Source organism: Triticum aestivum, chromosome 7A (assembly GCF_018294505.1).
Source record: "Triticum aestivum cultivar Chinese Spring chromosome 7A, IWGSC CS RefSeq v2.1, whole genome shotgun sequence".
Classification (NCBI taxonomy): domain Eukaryota; kingdom Viridiplantae; phylum Streptophyta; class Magnoliopsida; order Poales; family Poaceae; genus Triticum; species Triticum aestivum.
Window position 1 is genome coordinate 711,821,053 of NC_057812.1, and position 26,896 is coordinate 711,847,948.

The following is a 26,896-nucleotide window of genomic DNA, read 5'->3' on the forward strand; positions in this document are numbered from 1 at the left end:
CTTAGGCGAGTTCTTGGACTGCAGCTAAGCCTCCGAGTGAGAGGTTTGCTCTTCACTCGGTAGGATTTTTTACAAACTTAGGCGAGCACAGGGCTGCAGCTAAGCCTCCGAGTGAGAGGTTTGCTCTTCACTCGGTAGGACTTTTATAACTTAGGCGAGTGCTTGGACTGCAGCTAAGCCTCCGAGTGAGAGGTTTGCTCTTCACTCGGTAGGATTTTTTACAAACTTAGGCGAGCACAGGGCTGCAGCTAAGCCCCCGAGTGGAAGTCTGGCTTACCACTCGGTAGGATTTCGATAACTTAGGCGAAACGGATTCGCAGCTAAGCCTCCGAGTGGGAGTCTGGCTCACCACTCGGTAGGATTTTTACAAACTTAGGCGAAACGGATTCACGGCTAAGTCACCCACTGAGGGGGAATTTTATTGGACAAAAATAAAAAGTGACAAAAATTATGGAGGAACTATGACACTATTATTTTGAGGTCCATGAACTACAGAAGTACTTTATTGCAACTCATCCGAGTGATAAACCTTAAGTGTAAAATGGGCGGAGTAGTTCCGCGTTCCAAGCTCGGGGCTCGTCGATATTATGCTCGACGTTGTAAAGACGGTACGCCCCGTTGTGGAGAACCTTGGTGACGATGAAGGGACCTTCCCAAGAAGGAGCAAGCTTGTGTGGTTTGTGCTGATCCACTCGGAGAACCAAATCTCCTTCCTGGAAGGCTCGACCTCTCACATTTCTGGCGTGGAAACGACGCAAATCTTGTTGGTAGATGGTCGACCGGATCAGAGCCATCTCCCTTTCTTCCTCTAAAAGGTCGACTGCGTCCTGCCGTGCTTGTTCAGCTTCTGCTTCGTTGTAGATTTCAACTCGAGGAGCATTGTGGAGAAGATCGCTCGGCAAGACTGCTTCAGCTCCGTAGACCAAGAAGAATGGAGTTCTTCCGGTCGACCGATTAGGTGTGGTCCGCAGTCCCCAAAGCACTGAGGGAAGTTCGCCGACCCAAGCTCCAGCTGCATGCTTGAGATCACGCATTAGTCGGGGTTTCAATCCCTTGAGAATCAGGCCATTGGCTCGCTCTGCTTGTCCATTCGACTGCGGATGGGCGACTGAAGCGTAGTCGACCCGTGTGCCTTGAGAGTTACAGAAATCTCTGAATTCCTCCGAGTCAAAGTTCGACCCATTATCCGTAATGATGCTGTGCGGGACTCCATATCTGAATATTAGTACTGACGACTTGTCCTGTGGCTGCGATATAGAGCAACAGAGGCTCTTTGCTGATTGGAGCAGCAAGCACCGGCTGGGTGGAGAGCAGAGCTTTTAGCTCGGCAAACGCTGCATCAGCTTCTGGAGTTCACTCGAACTTGTCTGCCTTATTCATCAGTCGGTAAAGAGGCAATGCCTTTTCACCGAGTCGTGAGATGAATCGACTTAATGCGGCCAAGCATCCAGTAAGCTTCTGGACATCGTGCACTCGCACAGGGCGTTTCATTCGGAGAATAGTGCCGATCTTCTCTGGATTAGCGTCGATTCCTCGTTCGGAAATGAGAAAACCGAGTAACTTGCCACCAGGAACTCCAAATGTGCACTTTGATGGATTGAGCTTGATATCATACCTTCTGAGGTTGGCAAATGTTTCGGCGAGATCAGCGAGCAGGTCAGAACCTTTTCGTGACTTGACAACGATATCATCCATATATGCTTCCACATTCCGACTGATTTGAGTGAGTAGACACTTCTGAATCATTCGCATAAATGTGGCTCCGGCATTCTTGAGGCCGAATGGCATAGTGATATAGCAGAAGCACCCGAATGGAGTGATGAAAGCTGTTTTTATCTCGTTGGGTCCGTACAGACGGATCTGGTGGTACCCGGAGTAGGCGTCTAGAAAAGACAGTCTCTCGCATCCCGCGGTCGAGTCAACAATTTGATCTATGCGAGGGAGAGGAAAATGATCTTTCGGGCAGGCCCGGTTGATGTGCTTGAAATCAATGCACCTTCGGAGCGATTTGTCCTTCTTAGGAACCATGACGACATTAGCGAGCCACTCGGAGTGGTATATCTCTCAGATAAATCCTGCCGCCAACAGTCGAGCCACTTCCTCACCAATGGCTTTTCTCTTCTGGACGGCGGACCGCCGAAGATGCTCTTTGACTGGTTTTGCAGATGAGTCGACTCTTAGGCGATGCTCAGCCAGTCCCCTGGGAACACCTGGCATGTCAGCGGGCTTCCATGCAAAAATGTCCCAGTTCTCACGGAGGAACTGGATGAGCGCTTCTTCCTATTTCGGGTCGAGTGTTGTGGAGATGTGGGTCGGAGCTGCATTGGGGTCGGTCGGGTGAATGTGAACAGGCTTCGTCTCACCGGACGACTGAAATGCAGACTCTGTGGCGGGTTTCTTGGATCGCAGCAAATCACTCGGATTTTCATTTTGCTTGTATTCTTCGAATTCGACCGTTGTCACCTGGGAATCGGCAATCTTTGAGCCCTTCTGAAAGCACTCTTCTGCCTTTTTCCGATCACCGGTGACAGTGATCACTCCTTTGGGGCCGGGCATCTTCAATTTGAGGTACACGTAACATGGTCGAGCCATGAACCGTGCGTAAGTTGGTCTCCCCAAAATGGCATGATATGCACTCTGAAAATCCACGACCTCAAACGTCAACTTTTCTTTGCGAAAATGTTTCGAATCACCAAACACCACGTCCAAAGCTATTTGGCCGAGTGACTCGGCTTTCTTCCCTGGTATAACTCCATGAAAGCTCATGTTACTGGTGCTCAATCGGGACATCGGAATGCCCATTCCTTTCAGTGTGTCTGCATACAACAAATTCAGCCCGCTTCCACCGTCCATCAGCACTTTTGTCAGTCGAGTGCCTTCGACAACTGGATCGACCACCAAAGCTTGCCTCCTAGGGGTGGCAATATGAGTCGGGTGATCAGATTGGTCGAATGTGATGGGTATTTGGGACCATTTCAGATAATTTGCTTTTGCTGGGGCAACCATGTTCACTTCTCGGTTAATGACTTTCAATCGACTCTTGCTTTCCACATCTGCAAAGATCATCAGAGTGGAGTTGATATGCGGATATCCTTCCTCACTGTCCTCCTTGTCTTCGGCCTTGTCCGACTCCTTCTCCTTGTCCTTAGACTGTTTTCCCTGAAACTGTTGGATCAGGAGTCGACATTGGTGTGTGGTATGCTTCGGGTAGATGATATTCCCCTCTTCGTCTTTCTTCGTGTGGATGTGACACGGCATATCCATCACGTCGTTCCCTTCCTTATCCTTCACCTTCTTAGGGTTCCAGGATCCTTTTGGTTTCCCTTTAAACTTTCCTTGAGTCACGGCCAGAGCCTCTCCAGGAGCTGCCGGTTCAGCCTTCTGCTTCTGTTTCCGACTGGTGTTTCCCTTTTCCGACTGCCTCGGCTTGTGCTTGCCACTTCGGAGTCGGTCTTCTTCTTCGCCGTTGGCGTACTTGGTAGCAATCTCCATCATCCGACTCAAGGTCATGTCACCGGTTCGACCAAACTTCAAGCTCAATTCTCTGTTCTTGACGCCATCTTTAAAGGCGCAGACTGCCTGATGATCAGACACATTCTCCACAGTATGGTGCAAAGTGATCCATCTCTGAATATACTCTCTGAGAGTCTCATTGGTCTTCTGCACGCAGACTTGCAACTCTGTCAGACCAGCTGGTCGCTTGGAAGTTCCTTCAAACGTTCTGATGAACACTCGGGACAGATCTTCCCAAGTGTAAATGCTGCTAGGAGGTAATTGAGTCAACCATGCCCTGGCAGAACCTTCCAGCATGAGGGGCAAATGCTTCATGGCCACCTCGTCGTTCCCACCACCAATCTGAGCTGCCACTCGGTAGTCCTCAAGCCAAGTTTCAGGCTTAGACTCACCAGTGAACTTGCTGACTCCTGTTGCCAACCTGAAATTGGGAGGGATAACTGCGGCTCTGAGAGCTCTGCTGAAACATTCAGGACCAGAAACATGCACTCGACTGCTTGTGGGCGCATCTCTGTCGAGTCCGCCTCGATGGGCTCTGTTCCGGTCGACCAAACCTTGCACGATAATGGATCGCGCGTCAAAGCCTGGTTCTCTGGGGTCGACTGGAACTCTTCGCCCCGTACTGAACTAACGTCTGTCATCTTGCTGCCGAGGAGCGTAAGACCCACCCCTCGGAGGGGAATTGGGCACTCGACACCTATCATCTCGGTCGAGTCGGTCACCATATTGGTCTCGCCGATTCTCGCGCCCTTCACGCCGCGGAGGCGATCTGGGGCTGTGAGCCGACTGAACCGTATTCGCAGCGACGGATCGACTGTGAATTCTGTTGCGCGACTGCGACACGGCCGAATTCTGATCTCCTGCTGCCCGGAGCAGATCCCTGATCTGCATCAAGCCTCTGCCAGCTTCCGACTGAGAAGGCTGGATGGACTCTGCTATACGGGTCGCAGCTGCTAAATTCTGGATTGGGGTTCGATATACCTGAGTCGGCGGGAAGAGTTGACGTCGACTGGCGTCGGGAACTCGTTGCCGCGCGCGCTCGTCGAGTGCTCGCTGAAGATTCTCCAGTCGAGTGCGCTCGGCCAAATTGGCCAAACGTGCCTCCTCCAAGGCGCGAGCCTCGGGGGTTTCTCCTGCGATGGGAGTACGCAGGGCATCAACGTTCCTGCGGCGAAGTTCCTCTCTTTGCAGAGAGTCGAGTGGCTCGGGCTGGTACTCTTCGTGGTCTCGTGCGGGGTCGCCTCCGTCGCCTGCCCCACCATCACGGGCGAAGCCAGGGGGACTGCGGGGCCCGTCGACCATCAGCATTTCCGCCGCTGGATCACTGCTATCGCACTCGGATGCAGTCTCTACGGAGCCAGTCGACAGATCGAACAGGCCGTAAAGAGATTCGTCGGGCTCGATTGCCGCAACTTGGGTGGTGGCCGTCTGGCGAGCCACCGCGTGCCTCACCCACCGCTGAAGCCTCGACCGGCCCGAGCGCTTGCGCTGGCGGGAGACCGGGAGGGTGGCCGATGGGGGAGTCGACCGATACGGGGTCGACGGTTGCCGCGGTAGAACGCCGCGGACACATGCGCGAAAATGCGTCGCACCGCGGACGGGGAGCGCATCGACGTCGAGTGGAGCCTCCTGGAGCCAGGCGGAGTCGTCGGCGACGAAGGTGAGAGCACCGAGATGGATCTCTCGGCCCTCGACCAAAACTCCAGCAGCCACCATGATGAAAGTACTCGGAAGAATCGCAACTTCTCCACAAAATCGCTACAACACCGGCCCCACGGTGGGCGCCAACTGTCGTGGTTCTAAGCCTGACAGTAGAGTGGGGGTAGGTATGGAGAGGCAAGGTCCTAGCTATGGAGAGGTTGTAAACACAAGAGATGTACGAGTTCAGGCCCTTCTCGGAGGAAGTAAAAGCCCTACGTCTCGGAGCCCGGAGGCGTCGAGTGGATTATATGTATATGAGTTACAAGATTACGAACCCTTCTACCTGTGGAGGGGGGAGGCTTATATAGAGTGCGCCAGGACCCCAGCCAGCCCACATAGGAGAGGGTTTAAGGTGAGTTAAGTCCGGGGCGTTACTGGTAACGCCCCACATAAAGTGCCTTTACTATCATAAAGTCTACTTAATTACAGGCCGTTGCAGTGCAGAGTGCCTCTTGACCTTCTTGTGGTCGAGTGAGTCTTCGTGGTCGAGTCCTTCAAGTCAGTCGAGTGAGTCCCTCGTTGGTCGACTGGAAGGTGACCTCTTCTAAGGGTGTCCTTGGGCAGGGTACTTAGATCAGGTCTGTGACCCTACCCTAGGTACATGACCCCATCACACGTCACTTGTGGGACGTGGATGTAGTGTACGACACTGAAGGCCACATGTATCTCACACCCACGATACTTGCTAGCTATTTAGGGTTTCCTCTACCGAAAAGAAGAGGAGAAATAAATAAGAAGAAGAAAAAAGAAGAAAAAGAAGAGGAGAAGAAGAAAGGAATAGTGGAGAAGAAGAGAAAATAGAATATATTCTATTTTCTCTTTTCTCCACTATTCCTTTCTTCTTCTCCTTTTTTTTCTTTTCTTCTTCTTCTTCTTCTTCTTCTTCTTCTTCTTCTTCTTCTTCTTCTTCTTCTTCTTCTTAGCCGGAAGTAGAGAGAGGTTTCCTAGTGTCAAAGTATTGAAGAAATCCATGCCTTCATCATTAGCCGAAAGTAACCAGGGCATGTTGGTACGAAGTTTTGCAAAGTTGTTCTGGAATGGAGTCCCGGATAGAATAATCCGCCTTTTGGTACGAATTCAGCAAAGGCCTTCCAAATAGCGATATTCGGAAGGCTCTTGCTGAACTTTGTACCAAAAAGCGAATTATCCTATCTGGGACTCCGTTCCAGAACAACTTTGAAGAGCTTCGTACCATCATGCACATGTTACTTTCGCCTAATGATGAAGACATGGTTTTGTTGAATTCCTTGACACTAGGCAACGTCCCGACCCCTCGGCGATCCTATCGAACATGAGAGGAAGAAGAGGATAAAAAAAGAAGAGGAAGAAGAAAAAAAAAGAGGAGAAGAAAGAATAGAGGAGATATTCTCCTCTATTCTTTCTTCTCCTCTTATTTTTCTTCTTCTTCCTCTTTTTTTATCGGGAACGAGGGTCGTCGAGGGACATAGATGTAGTGTCGTCGTTGTCGATATATACCCCCTCCCGATAGCTTACTATGATTAGGTAGCTAGTTCTACGTTTGGCACTAATATATCCATTTGTCATGTTTGAATAATAATTGCCATGTTGTAAATATTTGTAGAAACTATGGACACCGCCCTAGACGAAGCAACAAAAGAAGCGTTGTTGAGGGACATAATCGCAGAAGAAAGTGATGCCATCTCATTGTTTCTCAACGAAACCGATGGTCTGGAAGGAGAGGGTGAACAAGCTGGCTACGGTGACCTAATGCTGGTGCAAGAAGAAGAACATGAGGACGGCTCCGGTGACCCAATGCCGGTGCAAGAAGGAGACCGTGATGACGGCTCTGGTGACCGAACCGAGTCCGACTAGGTATATATATTAGTTAAGCCTATGCTGACTAGCTGATTGATGCATTCATTGTTTTGATATGTACACATATTAATTAAGTCTTTGTTCTTTTTTCTAGCCCTCCGAATCGAGCACAACTTCGGTAAAGAGACGAGGCCCGAAGAAAAAGTTGAGCTCGGATGAAAAGTTTGAGATCGTAGCAATCGTGCCCGACGGCCAACCTATTGAACCCCTCCGGACAAAGAGCGCATTTCTTGCTCAGTGCGGGGTTCTGGTTAGGGACAAGATCCCGATAAGCATCCAGCAATGGTTTAAGCCGGCTACAGAAGACCCTGAGGTGTCTTATGTCAATGATATGCAGAAAAATGATCTTTGGACTGAGCTGAAGTCAAATTTCACCCTACCGCCTGAGGATAATCCAGAGAACCCAGTTAAAGAGAAATTAATCAAGTCTTTTGCTCTGAAGAGGATGGCAGAACTATTCAGGAGGTGGAAGAAAGAGCTGAATAAGTTTGTCGAAAATAATGAGACACCAGAATTCAAGGGCAGATATGAGAAGATCCGAGATCACTGGCCCGCATTTGTGGCCCACAAGACATCAGAAAAGAGTAAGAAGATGTCGGCGACAAACAAGCAAAATGCTGCGAAGAAGAAGCTTCACCATCGCACGGGGTCAGGTGGCTACCTCGTAGCCCGGCCTAAGTGGTCCAAGACTGAGAATGATCTGGTTCATAAAGGGATCGAACCAGAGACAATTAACTGGCCAGACCGTTGCCGGACTTGGTTCTTCGGGGCTGGCAGAACACTGGACCCTGTAACAGGGAAGTGCATTTGGACGAACGATCAAATGGACATACTAGTCAGTAAGCTTAAGCAGTATATCGAAGCAGCGCAGGAAGGGACGTTCTTTCCAGACAGAGAGAACGACGAGCTCACAATGGCCCTCGGGAATCCTGAGCACCCTGGACGGACACGAGGCACGCCAGGCTCCATTCCGTGGAAGGTTGGGTTTCCGGACGCAGGCGGTTACAAATCCCATGAGAGGAGGAAAAAAGTGCAGCAGACCCAAATACAGGCGCTGCAAGCAAGGGTAGACGCGATAGAGGAACGAGAAGCAAATCGCAGCAAACGTACTGCCGAAGCCTCCCCCGAAGCTACCCCTCCATCTCAGCGCAGAAGCATCGTGGCTTCCACCGAGCTGCTTCAGCTGGAGCATGCCTTGACGGCTCCTGCCAGCTATTCTGTGGATGCTATAACGGAGTGTCAAAATTGCCACCTTATGACGCAATGGATGAATTTGAAGGTCAAGGCGGCTGTTGGCTCTGTTTATCCTACTGAACCCGGCGCAACTTTTCACTGCCGGATGATTCCAGAAGGATATGCTAGGGTGATGGTGGATGAGATAACGGAGGGATTTGAGGACCTCCAGTTTGACCACCCTACCGGTGAAGGGGAGACTCGGCTGGGGTCTGCTCTGAAGACTCCATGCCTATGGCGGAAGGAGCTCATCAACCTTCCGAACTGGACGCCACCGCCTCCTCCTCCTCCTCCGGCGAGTCAGGGCACTCCGCCTCCACCGCCTCCTCCTCCGACGAGTGACGATCAGGGCCCTCGGCCGGCTCCTTCTCCGGCGCGTGGCGGCACTCCGCCTCCTTCTCCGCCTGCACCGACGCGCCCGAGCAGCAAGCCTCCTCCTTCTCCGCCTCGTCAGCAAGGGCGGAAGAGACCTGCCGCCGCTCCAGCTGCTCCGGCGCGTCGTAGTCCTTCTCCTCTGCCGCTTAAGCAAGTAAAGAAGACAACCGCTCCGTCTGCTCGGTCGGCGTCTAGCAGTACAATCAGAGGCGGGAGGACATACAGATTCGGTCCTTCTCTGAAGACTCCAGAGAAGTTACCATATGAGAGGACCCTGGAGGAGAACGCCGAGATCGCGCGAGAAGAAGTGAGGAACTTCTTTGAAGGGGTGAAAGCAAAGAAACATCCACCTCTGGAGGAGAAGGTAGATCGGGTGAAAGTGAAGCGCACTCTGGCTGCCCTGACAAAACCACCGAAGTCTGATCCGCCGAAAGGAAACTATGACCGCATTATTGGAAAGGAATTTGCCGAAGCGGAGCGGTCGGGAAGTACTGTCAGTGATCAAAGGCTGAAAGAACGACGAGCTGGGAAACAAATTGCCCAGCTCGGCAAACAAGCGAAGCAATCGTGCCCCCCGCTCAAGGTGCCTAGCCACAACGTCGATAATGATCCGAGGATGGTGCCCGGTTATAGCAATCTTGCAGATTACCTGCCCGACGAAGTACATTATGAACCCATGGAGGTGCAGATACAAAGATACGAGTACGGGAAGCCTCTCGTCAAAGATGAAAGATCTCTATCAACGATGATGCGAAGATTGCATGATTGGTACTTGAAAATCTGCAGAGACTCTGGGGGAGGAGTACTTTGTATGTGAAAGTTAAAAAGGAGCATGACCTCGTTGGAATTAATCTGTTGCCTGTTCCATTTGAGGAGTTCTATCAGTTTTTCAATCAATTGGCCCTTGATAAAACAACGGTCGCCTGCTACCGTCTGTAAGTAGTACTACTTCTGTCATTAAGTTTCTCTATATAGCTTAGCTCTTTCATTGCATGTATTTATAATCATCCTCATTATATTATGCAGATTGAAGATCGTTGAATTGAAGAAAAGACAAGTCGGTGATATTGGGTTCATTAACACATATCTCATAGATGCAACTCAGGTTAAACTTCATGCCGCAGCTACCGAGGCCAACTTGCTACGATCGTTCGTAATAAATCAAAACAAAGATATAATACTCTTTCCTTACAACTTCACGTGAGTGTTACTGTCTTGTGCGTATTCGGTTTCCCTTATATATTAGTCAAGGTTATAGTAATGTAATTCATGAGTTATGCATGTGTGTGCAGTTTCCACTATATTCTCCTAGAGATTAAGCTTGAGCAGGGAGTAGTAACCGTCTTGGACTCTAAACGAAAAGATCCCAAGGAGTATTCGGACATGACTGAAATCCTCAAGAAGTAAGTTAAATCGATCATTATCCACCATATCAGCAACTTTGTTCATTTCCTGATATCAAGTAATTGTTTTCTTTGTCCGGCAGGGTTTGGAGAAAATTCACCAAAACAGTTCCAGGACTGCCGAGGGAGCTGGAATTTAGACACCGAAAGTAAGTATTATAGTAGCATGTTCCGCGCATCTCCTTGTGATTCAAGCGCTAGTTTCATCAATACCATTTAGCATTCTTGCTTATCAGTTTGATTGACCTCTATTTCTTGTAAAGTGGTTGTGGCAGGAACAAGGGAATGATTTCTGTGGATACTACATCTGCGAGTCCATCCGCCACATGACCTGTGAGCGGGGCGGGTACTCTAACGAACAATATGAAGTACGTAAATAACAACATTCACAATTTTATTTTATTACCATCATTTGTGTTGAGTTTCATTCATTTATATATATATATATATATATACATATATATATATATATATATATATATATATATATATATATATATATATATTGACCCCCTTCTTCAAGTTAGATGTTTCGGAAGCGGGATGAACTCCTAGCACCAGCTCGCATGCGAGCAATTCAAGAGGAATTGGCGGCATTCTTTCTTGACCACGTGATCCCTGAAGACGGAGAATTCTATGTGGATCCTGAGTCCGTATGATTATATTTGTAAGAGATAATTATTGTATATATGTAGCCGGTAGTGTCAGATAGATATACGAGAGCTTGTTGTTCGACCAATCTCTCGGAGAAGGAGAGGTGGTCGATATCACTTCTCTCTGTATATATGCATATATGTTCATGACGATCTTCTGTTTCCTTCGTTTGCTTACTAGCTAGCTAGTGTGTCTAGTCCTCTCTATACGTATGTATAGTACGTAGCATCGACCAAGCACGGACATAACAGAGGACACTTCTCTCTATTAATTATAACTAGCTAACACAATATATGAAACACCTAAATTAACCCCCCAAAACCCCCAACCGCCCCCCCCCCTTCAAAAAAAAAAACAAAAACCCCAGCCACAGAAGTGCTGACGCGTGGATGTCTATTGGTCCCGGTTGGTGCCACCAACCGGGACCAAAGGGTCTCCTCACTGGGCTCTGCGCACTGCCCACGTGGAGGGCCTTTAGTCCCGGTTCTGGATTGAACCTGGACTAAAGGGGGAAGGTATTAGTACCGACACTTTAGTCCCGGTTCCGGAACCGGGACTAAAGACCCTTACGAACCGGGACTATAGGCTCTTTTTCTACCAGTGAGCTGAAGTTTGTTGCTTGTTCATCGTCGTGCACCGCAGTCGACCGACAACGTACGTTACGTCGTCCACCCACGATAACCATGCATGCATGCATGATTGATTGATCCGTCGATGAAGATAACGGCGTATGTCCAGGACGCAAGGTTGGCTAAGATGCCACGTAGGTCATAATCATTCCGTAATTTCGGCCGTCTGCGTGTGGACGATCAGTCAGCATCATGATCGACCGAGCAGAGCATCTGTCCTGCTAGCTAGGGGGGCATCTAACCATCAGTACCTATGATTACATATGAGATATGAGCACGTAAGTACAAACAAGTAAATTACATGTCTATATCTATACCGTCATATAGTGTACGAATAACTTGGAATAGATGAAGCCGATTAGAAACATGGCAAATCCGAGTGTTGCTAACCGTTGAATCTTCTCATTACTTCACTAGATTCTGCTACGTGTACTATCTAGAAGATTTTGTGGTTGGACTTAAGCCATATATATGGACATTTTGCACAAAACTTAAAGTACACTTATACTTTATTCTAGACTCTCCCATACTCATACTCTCCTAATTTCTTTTTTCTGTCCACACAATCATTTATTTCTATTTTTATCCCGTATTCAAAGCTGTGCACTCTCATAAATCATACTACTTATCTTTGCAGACAGAACAATAGCTTTATAATAGCCAGAATAGATACCTAGACAAAACATGCTTGGTATATTTTTACGTGCTTTTGCATCTTATATGTCATGTATATGCCTCACAATTCCATTTGCATGTCATAATTAATACAATAACAATATGTCTATCTTTGGTTGTAATTTGATTATATGAACTCTGACAAGCTATGCACGTTTAACTTATTATGGATATATATACATATATATATACACACACACACCTGACAAACAAAGAAAAAACACACGCACTAAGGCATTGGAGATTACACGTATGAATGACAGTTACACGGCACCAGCTGACCTATAGCATACATACGTTGGCATGTCAAGCTCCATCGTCGCCTTTAATCGGTTGGCCTAGTCTGGCCCAGCCTCGATCGGTCAGGCCAACTCCACCGCGCGATCCTATCCTGTTCGACCATATTTGTTTGGGGTAAAACGGATAAAGGAGGCGGCCCAGCGCGCGACGGTCCGGACCCATCTTGTCCGTTTTGTGTCCGGGCCGACTCATTTCGAGCGCAAACTTGCGCCGGGTTTGGATCGCGACGGACACCAAACGGACGCGCGTCTCGTCCGCGTCGGGGCCGCGTGGCAGGCGGCCACCTACCTCCCACCCGCCCATATCAATGCACACGAGCGGGCGGCCCCACCTGTCATCCGCACGTCGAACGATCGCCGTCCTTCTTTAAGTGAGAAGCGTGGATGGGTCGTCGTCCACACTGCCCCACGCTATCCCGCGGCCTCCTCGAAACCCAACAGCCCCGGTCCCAAACCCTACCCAACAACTCGCCGCCCGGCAGCCCGCAGCCATGGGCCGCAAAGGCAAGCACGACCGCGAGGCTGGTTCCTCGTCAGGACGCCGCCGCGGCTCGCCATTGCCACCACGCCGGCCCCCCGCGCCACCCGCCTTCTCCATCGCGCCCACGTCCGCCGGTGAGCGCGACCGGCATTACGTCCGCTCGTCGGTGTGCCGCCGTTATTGGGAGACGAGGACGCCGCTCCCCTGGAGCGACGTCCATCTCCCCAATAACTGGCATCTCTCCGCCGACTGGGTCCTGATCCCGCCGGTCCCGACGAGCGGCCGTGCGCGCGACAAGGAGATCGAGCGTCGTCGCCGCCTCCTCCCCGACGACCTCTTCTACGACCCCAGGTACGCCCCCGACTCCGGGCTCTGGGACACCTGGTTTCGTGACGAGCACGACACCAGGCGAGCGGCATTCTTCGCCGGCACCTCGACGGGGCCGCGGCGGCCACGACAGGAGCGCGCAGCGCCTGCTCCCCAGGCGCGCGGGGCGTAGGCGGGTGCACGGCGTCACGCCCACGCTGTCGCCTTCGCCGTCTCCATCGCCACCACCACCTCCTCGCATGACGGAGGAGGAGGAGGCCCGTCTCATGGCGCATGTCATGGAGGACTCCATGTACACGCATGATGAGCGGCAATGGGAGGGCCCGGAGGAGATGACGGCCCGCTCCGCTGCCGGCGAGGTAGCCATCCCCGAGGAGGAGGAGCTGGTGGCCGCGTTCCAGCAGCTGCTGGGCCAGGGGTGGGCTGGTCCTGCACTGCTCCGGATATGGCCGCCGGCGTGGGCGTGAACTTGTGCCCCACTCCGCCGCGGTCACCGGAGCGGGAGGCGTCGCCACGGGAGGAGGTGGAGCAGGCACCTCCGGCCGTCCAGCCCGCCCCCGTCTACCACGCACCGCCGGCCCACCTGTGGACGCCGCCGGCCTACGTCGACCTCATTAGCGACGACGACGACACCGGCGGCCAGTGAAGACGGCGACGGCGACGGCACCGACGGGCGCAACAGGAGCGCGCGGGAAGCGTTTTTTATTTTGTTTTTATATGTTAATTATGAAACTGGGCCTTTTAAGTGGCCGTGGAAACTGGGCCGTTTTGTGGCCGACCCCTATATATGTTTTATGTTTTTTAAAATGTGTTTATTTACTTTTTTAGTTATTTTATTCTAGTTTTTATTTTTTTTATTCACGTCCACCCCGGACACGATTTGGGGTGCGGCCGCGCGGTGGGCGCACGCACGACCCATCTGATAAAGCCGGACACAGACGAACCCATCGGCACCCCAAAGGGACAAAATCCGGCCAATCCGGACATTTGGGGTAGCGCGGTGGAGTTGGCCTCATGGTCTGTGGTGCTGACCCTGACCTAGCTTACAACAACACATGTCGTGGCAGTTGCATGTGATATATGCAACTTTGTTGCGACGACCGCATGGCTGTGGGGCCCACATGGCCGGGGAGAGTGAATTGCACGTACATGTCCTGCCACATCAGCACAGGCCGACGCGGGCCGATTCAGTTTTTGCAAAGGGGGCCCTTGCTTTCAGTCGAGTCTTGCACCCGTCGAGGTAGGCAGAGGCAATGACGAGCAGCGGCGGCAGTTGATTGAGATCGGTGGCGATCGACAACGCGATAGCGAGCATTGAGGGAGAGAGTAGAAGGCGATCGGCGATGGCTGCCAGGACATAGCCACCGTGAGTCGTCATCGGCGGCGATGGTTCCTGTCCGGCGACACGACAAGGGTCCTGTACCCAAATATGGTGAGTTCGTTTCCGGCTCATACCTCTCCTCTGGCTGTTGTTAGTAGGGAAATATTGTTTATTGATTTGGAGCCTTTCCATGATCATCAATTTAGTTCAAGTTGGTACTGATTTGGTTAGGGTTTGGATGCAGCCGTAGGGTTTTTGAACAGATAAACTGAAAATTTTGTTTTTCCTTTGTTTGACAGCACACGAAACTGATCACTTCACTGCAGAGTTCGTTCATGGTGGATTTTTCATGGGGATAGGAGGCAATAGGTCCTATGTTAATGGAAGGAAGGTTTGTTATGATTATTGCGAGGCTGACATGACATGTATGGCCATGTTTGATGAGTTAATTGAGACATTGGGTTATGAAAGGAAAGCAAGTATTAACACGTACTTGTTGCTGCCTGGTATGCAAATCAATGAAGATGGTCTTCGATTGTTATCAAAGGACAGCGACACAACCTGCATCAGGGCAATGGTTAGAGAGGGACATAGGTTTCTCATGTTTTATCTTGAGCATGGGGATAACATTACCACAGAAACATGGGATATTGTTATTGCAAACCCCACCCCTCAATTGCATGATGTTATCAGGCCTATGAAGTGCAACAGAGAGCAGGAGCATGAGAGTGTTTTGGAGCAGAGCAATGTGCCATACAGTCATGTTGATGAGGGTACAAAAGAAGGGACAAGTACATGCAGAGTGAGAGGAAAAACAGAGAAAGAAGATGACGCGGGCAGTGATGATGAATCGTCTGACTCCGATTATGCTCCATCATTAGTAGATAGTGACTATGATCTAGAGGATGGTGATGAAGATTTGTTCATTCACAGGAAGCAGAATGGTGCGGAGAAGAAATGGGAAGGGAAAGGAAAAGAAGTTGTAGAAGATGACATTTCTAAAGATGATAGACTGGACCTTCCAGATTCAGATGAAGAAGACATGAAATTCAATTTCAAATACTTTATAGAGGCAGATATGAATGAGCCAAAGTTCCATTTGGGTCAAGTGTTCTCGTCTATTGATCAGTTGAGGAAAGCAATTAGAGAGTACAGCTGCAAAGAGAGGTTGAACATAACATTTCCGAAGAATGACAAAACTAGACTTGGAGCTAAATGCAATGATGGATGTCCCTGGTATTTGTATGCATCATATGACAACAGGACACAATCAATTATGATCAAGACATTCATAGATGAACACACTTGTTGCAAGAAGTGGCAAGTAAAAGCTTTTACTGCCAGATATATAGCTCATAAGTATGTGGAGAAGATCAGAGCAGATGAGAAAATGACACTAAAGGGTTTAGGGTCACTGGTGCAACAAGAACGGAACATGAAAGTCAAGAGGGGAAAACTTGGTAGAGCTAGAAAAATTGCACACAACATAATATATGGAGATGAAATTGCACAATACAATAAGTTGTGGGACTATGGGCATGAGTTGAGGAGATCTAATCCAGGCAGCACTTTCTTTGTTGAGCTTGCCAATGATGGTCAATTTAGGAAATGTTACTTCTCATTTGATGCATGCAAGAGGGGTTTTTTATCATCTTGTAGGCCAGTTCTCTTTCTTGATGGAACCCATTTGAAGACCCAATTTGGAGGCATTCTCTTGACAGCTATTGGAATGGACCCCAATGATTGCATCTTTCCAATAGCTTTTGGTGTTGTCGAAGTTGAGAATACCAAAAGTTGGAGATGGTTTTTGACTGCTTTGAAAGAAGACTTAGGCATTGCGAACACCTCGCAATGGAGCATTATGTCAGACAAGCAGAAAGTAAGATCATATGTCTCATGTATTTTATTAATGCTCACATGCATTTTATTGTTCTAATCAATTCTACATGCTTACATAGTTTTATTATCATAATTAATTCGGCATGCTTACATTGCTTTATCTCAACCAGGGATTAATTAGGGCTGTTAAGGAACTATTTAGTGACTCGGAGCATAGATTTTGTGTTAGGCATTTATGGCAGAATTTCACAAAAAACTTCAAAGGTGAAATCTTGAAGAACCAACTGTGGAGATGTGCAAGAAGTACTACAAAAGGTCAATTTAGGGCCAACATGGATCAGATGCTTATTTTAAATAAAGAAGCTCATGATTGGTTGGATGAGTTAGATCCGAAAACATGGGTTAGAGCTTCTCAAAATGAATTCCCTAAGTGTGATGTGCTATTGAACAATAATTGCGAGGTGCTCAACAAGTACATCTTAGAAGCAAGAGAAATGCCCTTCCTAAGCATGGTGCAGACAATAAAGGGGCAGATAATGGCAAGAATTTATTCGAAGAAGGAAGAAGCAGGGAAGTGGCATGGCAAGATATGTCCAAAAATTAGAAAAAGACTTGAGAGGCATGTGGAAGCTGCTAACACATGCACTGCTGACCCAGCAGGACTTGGGATATTCCAAGTTAATGATAGAGGTGCTGATTTTGAAGTGGACATCAAGTCGAGGACTTGCAGCTGCAGGAGATGGGATTTGACTGGAATTCCATGTTGTCATGGAGTGGCTGCTTGTAGGCATGAAAAAATACCTCCTGAAGAAATGGTGCACTCATGCTACTCCATTGAGACATATTTGAAAGCATATGAGCATATTATCATGCCATGCAGAGATGTGGCTGAGTGGCAGAGGATGTATGGCAGAGAAATACTTCCTCCACCAATTCTGAAAAAGAAGGGAAGAAGAAAGAAAAACAGGAGGCAACAACCAGAAGAGAAAGAAGGTAGGGCAGGGAGAAAAATGGGTAGAGGAGGGGCTGTTATCCATTGCAGCTATTGTGGTGCTGCAGGCCACAATATTGGAGGATGCACTGATTTCAAGCTTGGTTTGAGACCAAAGAAAAAGGGCAAGATAGTTAGAGCCGAGCCACCAGTTTCCTCTGATTCAGAAAATGAGGATCCTGTCCTAACACAGGTAATATCTCTAATAGCATGTATCATTTCCCATATATATATTTAATTAATTGTGTGTGTCATTTCCCAATGTATTTAATTAATAGCAAGTGTCATTATTAATATAGGAGCAAAATATGCACACAATGGCTTTGAGTCAACCAGAACATACTCCATATGAAGCAGAGGTCATTTCTACATTGATTGTTGAGGTTTGTTTGTATGTGCTTTCTTAGTGACATTTCTGAAATATTTATCTATGCCACATGCATAACTCAAATCCAATATTTAACATTGCAGACGCAGTCACGCCAGAGACAAAATGTGCAGCCAACTGCTTTACCAGAAAATGCTTTCATTCAAGCAAATGTCCAAATGCAGCCCCCTATGCAGGAGACAACTGCCACAATCCATGGAAATGTTCATAGGAAGAGAGAGGTTTTAGCTTTGGCCAAATTGAAGGCAGCTGCTGAGAGAAGGGAGGTTGCGGATCAAGCCAAATTTAATGCAGCAATGGCAAAGCTTAGAGAAGAAGAGAACAAATTAATGATAGCAGCTCAGCGGAGAAAGCAAGAGATGGAAGAAAAGAGGCAAGGTGCTAAAGAGAGGAAAAAAGCAATACTGGAGGAGAAAAAGTTAGCAGCCGAGGCAAGAAAAAGAGCTGCTGAAGAAAAAAAAAGGAAAGCTCAAGAGGAGAAATTTGCACTTGCCGAGGCAAAAAGGTTAGCTATGCAAGCCAAAAAGAGAGAAGCACTAGAGGCAAAGCAAAAGAGGTCGGAAGAAAAAAAAGAATTCAAGAAGAGAAGAAGAGAGAGGCAGAGCAAGCATATGAAAGGGAGGAAATGAATTTCCTGTTCATGCAACAAGAGGAGCAAGAAAGGCAGCAGAGATGGAAAGAATATCAGCAGCAAGAGGAGAAAGAAAAGCAAAAGTCCTGCGAGGAGCAGATGCAAGCAAAAGAAAAAACATGCGAGACAGAGGTTAATAGGGTTCAAACTACTCCAGTAATGGAAGAGGAGGTTAATAGGCCTCAATCATCTACAACAAGGAAAGCCTTTGAGGAGAAAAAAAAGCTAGATGATATGGCAGCAATGAGGTTAAGAGCTGATGAGGAGAGGTATAGGGCATGGCTGCAAAAAGAGAAGGAAATGGACCAAGCAAATGGTCAACAAGGCACTTCCAACAAAAGAAGTCTTCCAAGCCAGCAAAACACTCAATTTAAGATGCCAAGAAAAGTTAGAATGTTTGATTATTTCAAGTAGTAGTCTAGTTCATTTGATGTGCCAAATTCAGTTTCTTCTGGACTATTATGTAGTTGAAACCATGTTTATTTTTCCACATGATCATCTTATGTTCATGATCATGGTGCCCAGGATGTAATGATCATCTTATTTTGGAGGATATTTGGAAAACTATGACATTTCGTTTCCTGAGATTTTCAAATTTCCTATGATATTTTCTGTCCTCAGATTTGCATATTCCCTGTGATATGTTCATACATTGCCCAGTTTCTATTAACATTGCATCTTCATATATCTAAATCATGTAGAAAATGCAGTGCAACACCAAATGGTACAGCACATAACCATATAATGCCTGCACTGTGCATATACATGTACTGTTCATGCTCATACATTGCCCAGGTTCTATGAACATTGCCCATGCTCATGTCTAAATTATGTAAAAAAATGCAGAGAATGACCATATGTAACAGCACATGACCATATAATGCTTGTGCTGTTCATACATACATATATATAATCCATGTACTTTATCCTGCACTTGACATGATCAAATGGCACATCACAGTACCAATTCCAGGAGAAAATACACAGCATACATGACCAAATAGCACCTGACCAAATGGCAAAGCTCTAATATAGCCCAACTCACAACACAGTATATCACATTAGAATTTTTGTTCAAATTACAAAGCTCATGTAAGAACAAGCACAGATCACAACTATGAAATTACCAAAAGATTACACACACCCCAGATCATCTAACTTAACTAACAACATTTCAAACAGGATGGTAACAAACATCCCAATGCCATTACACAAGCCAAAGGACTAAACTTCAGTACTGTCCAGACTTGACACGCCTCCAACAACTCCCGCGTTCTCGTCGGTAACGCCGGAGCAGGCGGCGACCGTCCTCCTTGCCAGCATTCCAACCTTTGGCAGAGGCACCACCACCTTGAGCACCTTCCGATCGATACACGAGTCACGCAGCAATGCATTGACCTGCAATTCCCACCTGTCAGAGGGCAGCTCGATGTCAATCAGCTTGCCGTGAAGCTCCTTCAGCACGCCCATGCGAAGTCCGGCTCACACGCACCGTCAGGGAGGCCTTCATTGCAGGCACGGCTCGGCTCCGGCCGAAGACATGGTGGCTCTCCGCGGCGCCACACCTGCTGCGGGAAACCCACCCGTGCACGCTGACGGTGGACGGTGGAATCGCAGGCGCGGGCCACTGTTGGGCTAGCTTTGCCTCCGCCTGCACAGGAAGCGGCGCTCATGCTCTAGCCGGGGCGGGTGACGGCTGGGACAGCTTCGCCTCCGCCCGCATAAGAAGGAAGGGGCCGGCGCAGGCTGGGACAACACTGTCTCGGCCCGAAGGACTCCTACTCTTGCCGGGGCCGGGAACGGAGCTACCGGAGGTCGCCGCCGCCGCCGCCGCCGCCGGCCGTGGTTCTAGGGTTAGCGATTTCTATCTAATTTTGGGGATCGAATTGGGGGATTTCCTCTTTTCTCGCTCGGGTTAGGAGAAACTGAATTGGCCCGCGTCGGCCTGTGCTGATGTGGCAGGACATGTAGTCGTGTACGTATGTGGGCCTGCCGCAGGACCGTCGATGGACCAGTTTCGCAAGTAACAGGATCGTAACGAGGCAACGCGTAAGTTCCAGGACCGTTCTTGACCAAACCAGCGAGTACAAGGACTGTACGTGCAATTCACTCGGCCGGGGATCTCATGTGCTATCATGCATGATGCGACAGTGACAGTGGGTGATGTTGGCACTGCTAAGCATCTGGCAGTTAAAAGGTTTAGTTTATAGTGAGATAAAAGAAGTGCTGGATTCCCTGTGCTTTGTGAGTGCGTTCAACGGATTCGGTGGGCTTGGAACATCTAGCTAGGTAGGCAGGTGGTTATATTCATCTGGCCAGCCCTGGGTTTGGGATGTTTTGCTCCTGCTGAATTGTTAATTATGTAGCAGTCTGATCGATCAGTGACCCTGTCAAAAGGGGTAAAGATTCTTTGTTGGGACTGGTTTGTATCAAAAGTCCACCCTCTTTTTACAGTGGAATAGCATGAGTAGTAGAAATTATGTTGTTCTGTATAAGTTTTCATTTGTGAGTAGGATATGTTTAGGTAGAAGAACTGGAATATATTACTCAAAGCACCAAAGGCGAAGTTACAAGAGAGGGAAAGGTATTGGTGTTCTTGTAAGCACTGGCGGAGCTACGTGTTGGTATAATCGGTCGTGGCCCGCCCAGCTCATAGCAATTATAGTGAAGATTAAGAGTAAACTCAGCCATGAGATTGAGAATTATGGATCATCCTTTGTACCGGCCCGCTCACATTTGCTATTGTAGCTCCGCCACTGCTTGTAAGCCTTTGACTCGTTTAATACCAGATACGACTTCAAAAAATAAATTAAAGCATTGAAATGCACTTATGTCATGTTACGTACACAATGCTCAGTTAATTAACCCACCGTCATGCATGTTCAGGCAGAGATATCTGAGCAAACCACCATTAATTAAACCAAAAAAAAAAATCACCCACCCAGATCAATGCGCTGCACTGCACTGCAGAGACATGCATACTACGTAGGTGCTACATGCCCCGGTGGAAGAAGACAAGCAGTAGATCTATATAAGCGTATGACGCAGGATTACGTGGGCGGTAAATCTTCACATGCATGCATGAGCTGCTCGACCGATCTGCTGCTATCCGTACACACGCAAAGGTTAATTTTACCTTTGGCTCCATGCGTACGTGGTCGGTCGACTCACATGCATGCATGCTAGTATTGCTTAGCCCATAATCAAGCAAGGGTCTTGGTATAATTTTTACTCCCGTTCCAATCGGTCTTGATAGTTAAATTTACGATTAAAGTTGAAGCAATGATGATAGAGGAAGCACTATATTGTGGAAGGAGTATTGCTTAGCCCGTGCATTTCCTACCACGCACTCACTCACATTACCGGCCGACACATCTTACGCCAGGACGGTGCGTACGTACGTACGGCCATCAGTTGTCACCTCTAAATGAATTTGTTGTGTTCTACACATATTCGTCTGTTGGTTGATCATGTGAAGAAACCCAACAGGTCATGTGAAACTCCCATGGATCTAGCTCCGCCTTTTACTACTGGCCGGATGGATGGTCGGACTCACCACCAAGCAAGCTCGATCTCCGCCGCATCTTCTGGATTTCACCGTGATCCCTCACTGCAGGAAAATCGTTCTCGGCCCTCATGGTGGAGTGGACCATGTCCATGCGCGTGGCCCTCCTGGTTTCGCGTTGGCAAGGAGGATTTGTGGCGCGTGGACTCCATCGTGTACTCATCTGCTATGCCATGCCATGCCATGCACCGTGAATTCGTATATGGCGTAGTAGGTGGAGAAGTGGCCTCCAGCTCCCCTGAAGCGCAACGGGTGTCAGTCCTTCTGGGCACCATCCGGTACGACTCCGGTCAGAGCACATTTAAGTTTCGTGTACCACGGCAGATAAATCATAAATGTGCCCATGCACGTACGTTTGTGTGCAGTAGATATTCGTGGACCCAAACTAAATGCATGTAAAAGTTGATCGGGGTCAAATGTGAAATTTAGTAAGTGATGTTTTTCCCGGCAACTGCGGTGGCCCTCCAAGCCGATGAACTCACGGCGGCAGCTGCAGGATTGTGAAAAAAAAAAACTCACGGCTGCGGCAGCTAGATGCGTCGATTCCAGCGCCGTTGGCGTCGGCGAATGAATCAAAGTGAGGCGGGAGGTAGGGGGGGGGGGGGGGGCTGCTGCAGGGTGTCCAATGGCCGTGCATGGTGGCTGCCGGAGGCAAGGAGGGAGGTACCAACGTGGAGGTGTCCGAGCGGGGAAGATGGGTGGCCACGTGAAGGGGAAGGAATCTTTTGTCCAGAACTCATTTCGACTACTTACTAAACCTTTCGAGTGTTTGACTTGCTAAGGTTTAACTTCTCAAGGCAATATTTTGAGAAGTTAAGGGGCTGTTTGGATCCCAGCCTAAGCGTGCCATGCCTAAGGTGAGGCGTGCCACAGCCCCTTAGGCGTGCGTTTGGTTCTGAACAAAAGTTAGGCTCGCTACAACGTTAAGGGTCGTCCGTCGCTGAAATTTCGCCAAAAAGTGTGGCGCTCGTTTCGCCCGCCACACTTGCCGCGGCGCGCCAACTGAGCCACAAAAATCCCCGCGAACTGATAAAAGTCACCGCTTCCCTGTTCGTCCTCGGTCCAAAAATCTCCCACCCCTTCAGTCTTGACCCCATGGCTGAGAGCCCTTCTCTCTCCCCTTCCAGATCCAGCTGAGGACGATCTTGCCGCCGCACTCGATCTGCTCCTCCCTGGTACGAATCCTCATCACCGCAGCATCTATCTCCTCCACCTCCTCCATCTCCTCCATCTCATCACGTCAGATTCATTTCATACATGCAGATCTGGGCGTCCTTGATTTTCTCAAGAGAAAAATACCAGCTTTCTTCCGTGATTTGTGGGATTTCCCGTTGCTTGTTCCTGCCCTTGTTGCATCCAGACTAAGAACTTCCATCTCATAGTGAAAGGTCAACTATTTGTTAAGAGGAAAGGTAACACCGTAATCCCCCTTTGCAATTGTTGCATGCTTGTACGAGTGAGATTATAAGTTAGTAATTTCTTGTAAGTATGTGGTGTTGATGTAAGATTTGACATCTCTCTGTGTTCTTTTCTTAGATATTTATTGTCTGAGTAATATACTGTCCTCTGTATAATTTGCGTTGGATAAAAAATTTATATATAGTTTCACTCACTGATGTCATCTGATTTTTTAATGCTATTATTGTTTCATAGATGGACCAAAGAACATTATGCTTACAGTATTACATGCATTATTATCACTACTACATGTGGAGGAGAAGATTGCTTGCTGCCATTATTGTGTGTTTAGGGATGTACTGGTACAAGATTAATGTCCGAAAAAGGAAGAGAAAATCTATAACTTATGCTCCCATGTTCGAACGAGATGTTGAAAGGATGTCACGCCTGAACCGTATGTATTATGGAACCGAGGCTAATTGCATAAGTGAGCATCGCATGCGGAAATTTGTTTTTCACAAATTGTGTGCCAACCTGAGACGTCGTGGTCTACTGGTAGACACATTCCATGTAACTATGGAGGAGCAAGTTGCCATGTTCATCCATGTTGTGGGTCATAACTGGAAAAATAGATCGATTGGTTTCGAGTTTTATCGATTGGGCGAGACTGTTAGTAGGTACTTCAATGCTGTTTTAGATGCCTTGTGTCTCCTTGCTCGTGATGTCATATGCATCAGAACCATCGAAACACATTCGAAGATAACAAGTAGCTCTAGATTTCACCCTTACTTTGAGGTACATCCAAAATTATTCACAAGTATCTGCAATGTATTTATAGGTTCCATTCAGTCTGTTTGAAACTGGTTCTCTCTTTTCGTAGGGATGCATAGGAGCTCTGGATGGTACTCATATACCGGCATGTGTGCCAATCCACATGCAAGATAGGTTTAGGGGTAGAAAGTCCTTTCCCACACAAAATGTGCTAGCAGCCGTTGATTTTGACCTAAGATTTACATATGTTCTTGCTGGATGGGAGGGATCGGCTCATGATTCTTATGTGCTCTAAGATGCCCTATCACGTCCCAATGGCCTTAAAATACCAGAAGGTGGGATTCTAACCCATGGCTTCAAACAAACTTTCTTTAGTTCTTAGCTAATGTGTTAGCATCATCATGATGTAGGTAAATATTTCCTAGCGGATGCGGGATATGCTGCAAGACCCGGTATACTACCCCCATATCGTGGTGTCCGATATCACCTAAAGGAATATAGGGGAAGTAGAGAGCCTGAGAACCCAAGGGAGTTATTCAACCATCGCCATTCCTCACTTAGAACAACCGTCGAAAGAGCATTTGGTACCTTGAAGAATCGATTTAAAATATTTGCAAGTCAGCCATTCTTCCCTCTAAAAACACAAGTAAAAATTGTGTTTGCTTGTTGTGCGCTCCATAACTGGATCCTAGATGATGGTCCTGATGAGTATGTCTATGATGATGCTACTTGGTACTCGGCCCTTCCACGGAGTAGACGACACCGTCGTGACGTTTACCAGGAGAGCCAGGCATGGGCACACAAAAGGGATGTACTAGCTCAAAAAATGTGGGAGGATAATTTAGCAGCTCAAGATCAAGATGATTAAGAAGTTAGTATGTAAGGCTGATGTTGATGGGTTTTATTTTAGGTTCCATTCAGTCTGTTTGAAACTAGAGTTCTGCATTATTTCTATGTATCAAACATGAGTGCTATTTTGTTACATTTGGTCATTATGTATGTGATTCATGTGAAACTATGTTGGTTGTACCTCTGTAAACTTATATCACTTATTTTATCTTTAGTAAATTGTTGGTTGTTTCATGCTTATTTGCCTCACCTATTATCTTTTAATTAAAATGGCTCACTGTATGAGAAACAGCGATGGCCAAGGGAAAGGGGAAGTCTGATGGTGATGGGTGCTCTCGTGAGAGGACTATTTCCTGGGCTGATGATCAGACCAAGTTTATGTTGGATTGGTGCATTGAATACATGAAGGAACAATATGCGGGATTTAGGTTCAGGAAGCATCATCTTTTGAAGTGTGCTGATGCTTTAAATAGAAAATTTGCTATGGGGGTGACACTTGCTCAAGTTGATCGTCACTTCAGGCACTACAAAGAAAATTGGAAGTACATTGCCGCCGCAATTAGCAAGAGTGGCAATGTTTTCGATGATATTAGATGTGTGGTAACTATCTCCGAGTCTGAAAAGTCTTGCCTCAATGTACGTATAATTTAGTTTCTTTTTAAAACTTAATATGGCTAATTTAATTAGGATCTTAATGTGTGTGTGCTTGTAATGCAGGATAGAGCAAGGCGCTTGCTTTCTAAGCCCATCAAGTTCTACTATGAGATGCAGGAGCTATTCACAGGCACTAGTGCTGATGGTTCTTTGGCCATGGACCAGCATACATGCACAATTGATTCCGATGACTCGGACAATGATGAAGGGTTGTATGATCTCAACTGCTATCCACAGTATGAGGGCCCTCTTGAGGAGGACTCTGACACTTTGCCAACAACACATTGTCCTAAAAGACCTCCAGTACCTGTAGGTGGTGATAATTCAACATCTAGCACTAGCCGAGTTGGTAAGAAGCGCCCAAGAGGTAGCAAGTCACCTACTAAGAAGCCACCAAGAACCAAGAGTCGTTTCGTGGAGTCCGCTGAAGAAATCAACTCTACATTGAGGTCACTCCAGCAATCCCTTGCTGCCGCTCCTCCTCCAATGCCCCAAGTTGTTGATCCTTATGCTAGTTTATGGAAGAGGTTGGAGGAACTCCCAATTACCACAGATCAAAGAATTACTGTTGGTGTGCACTTATCTTGTAAGGACAATGAAGGTTTGCGTGGTTGGTTATGCAGTGCAAGTGAAAAAACTTTTGAAACTTGGGTTTGCAAGTTCTTTGCTGACAAAGATCATGTTTATAGCAACATGTGAAGTTATCTAGTTGCTAACTTGTCATGTCTAGAAGTTGGCAACCTGTGAAGTTTAGAAGATGGCAACTTTTGGTATTTAGGAGATGAACTTGTGCTACGGCTACGGCTTTTGGGAAGTAGATCTTTTGATGTGTGGTGAAACACTTTAATGTAACTTGGCCAGAACTTGTGTTATTGCTATGAATGAGTATCACTTGACTTTATAATGATGGACGAAACTTGCACATATCCATCTTATTTTCTATCTTGATTATGAGTTTGCATTTTGAATTATTTTGTATAGATGGGATTAATAGAAAATGCTCCATGTTACTTTTTATGGTTATTATTATTGCGACAAAATCTTCTTACATTTACTGGAGCATGTTGTAGTATGATTGCTTTGCGAGACAAATGGCAAGTAATCTCATCACCGTGGAGTCTAGCAGTAAGGTGATTCTAACCACCTGTGGCAGGAAACCGTGGCAGAAAACCAAACGCAAACCATAACTTTTTTCCAAACATTTGTGGAAGCCATCCAAACACACGCCACACAAAATCGGCCACACCTAACCTAAGGCATGGCTACCAACCAAACAGTTTGATTTTGCCACACATTATGGCAAGCCACAGGTGTGGCTAGTACCTCACCTTAGGCGTGGCAATTTGAGTCTCCAACCAAACAG

General features: G+C 47.5%; 2 protein-coding genes across 2 annotated transcripts; both read left to right on the forward strand.

Annotated features, from left to right (window-relative positions):
• The first annotated feature begins 14,322 nt into the window (after nt 1–14,322).
• LOC123153829 (uncharacterized) lies at nt 14,323–18,677 on the forward strand. The gene is made up of 5 exons (XM_044572756.1): nt 14,323–14,558; nt 14,747–16,326; nt 16,457–17,470; nt 17,577–17,660; nt 17,749–18,677. The coding sequence occupies exons 1-5, from the start codon at nt 14,513–14,515 to the stop codon at nt 18,292–18,294; spliced, it is 3,270 nt and encodes a 1,089-aa protein (XP_044428691.1). The 5' UTR covers nt 14,323–14,512; the 3' UTR covers nt 18,295–18,677.
• A 4,542-nt stretch (nt 18,678–23,219) lies between these two features.
• Nucleotides 23,220–26,324, forward strand: LOC123146917 (uncharacterized). Its single transcript, XM_044566178.1, has 3 exons — nt 23,220–23,273; nt 25,172–25,515; nt 25,597–26,324. The coding sequence occupies exons 2-3, from the start codon at nt 25,174–25,176 to the stop codon at nt 26,230–26,232; spliced, it is 978 nt and encodes a 325-aa protein (XP_044422113.1). The 5' UTR covers nt 23,220–23,273; nt 25,172–25,173; the 3' UTR covers nt 26,233–26,324.
• Nucleotides 26,325–26,896: the final 572 nt, after the last annotated feature.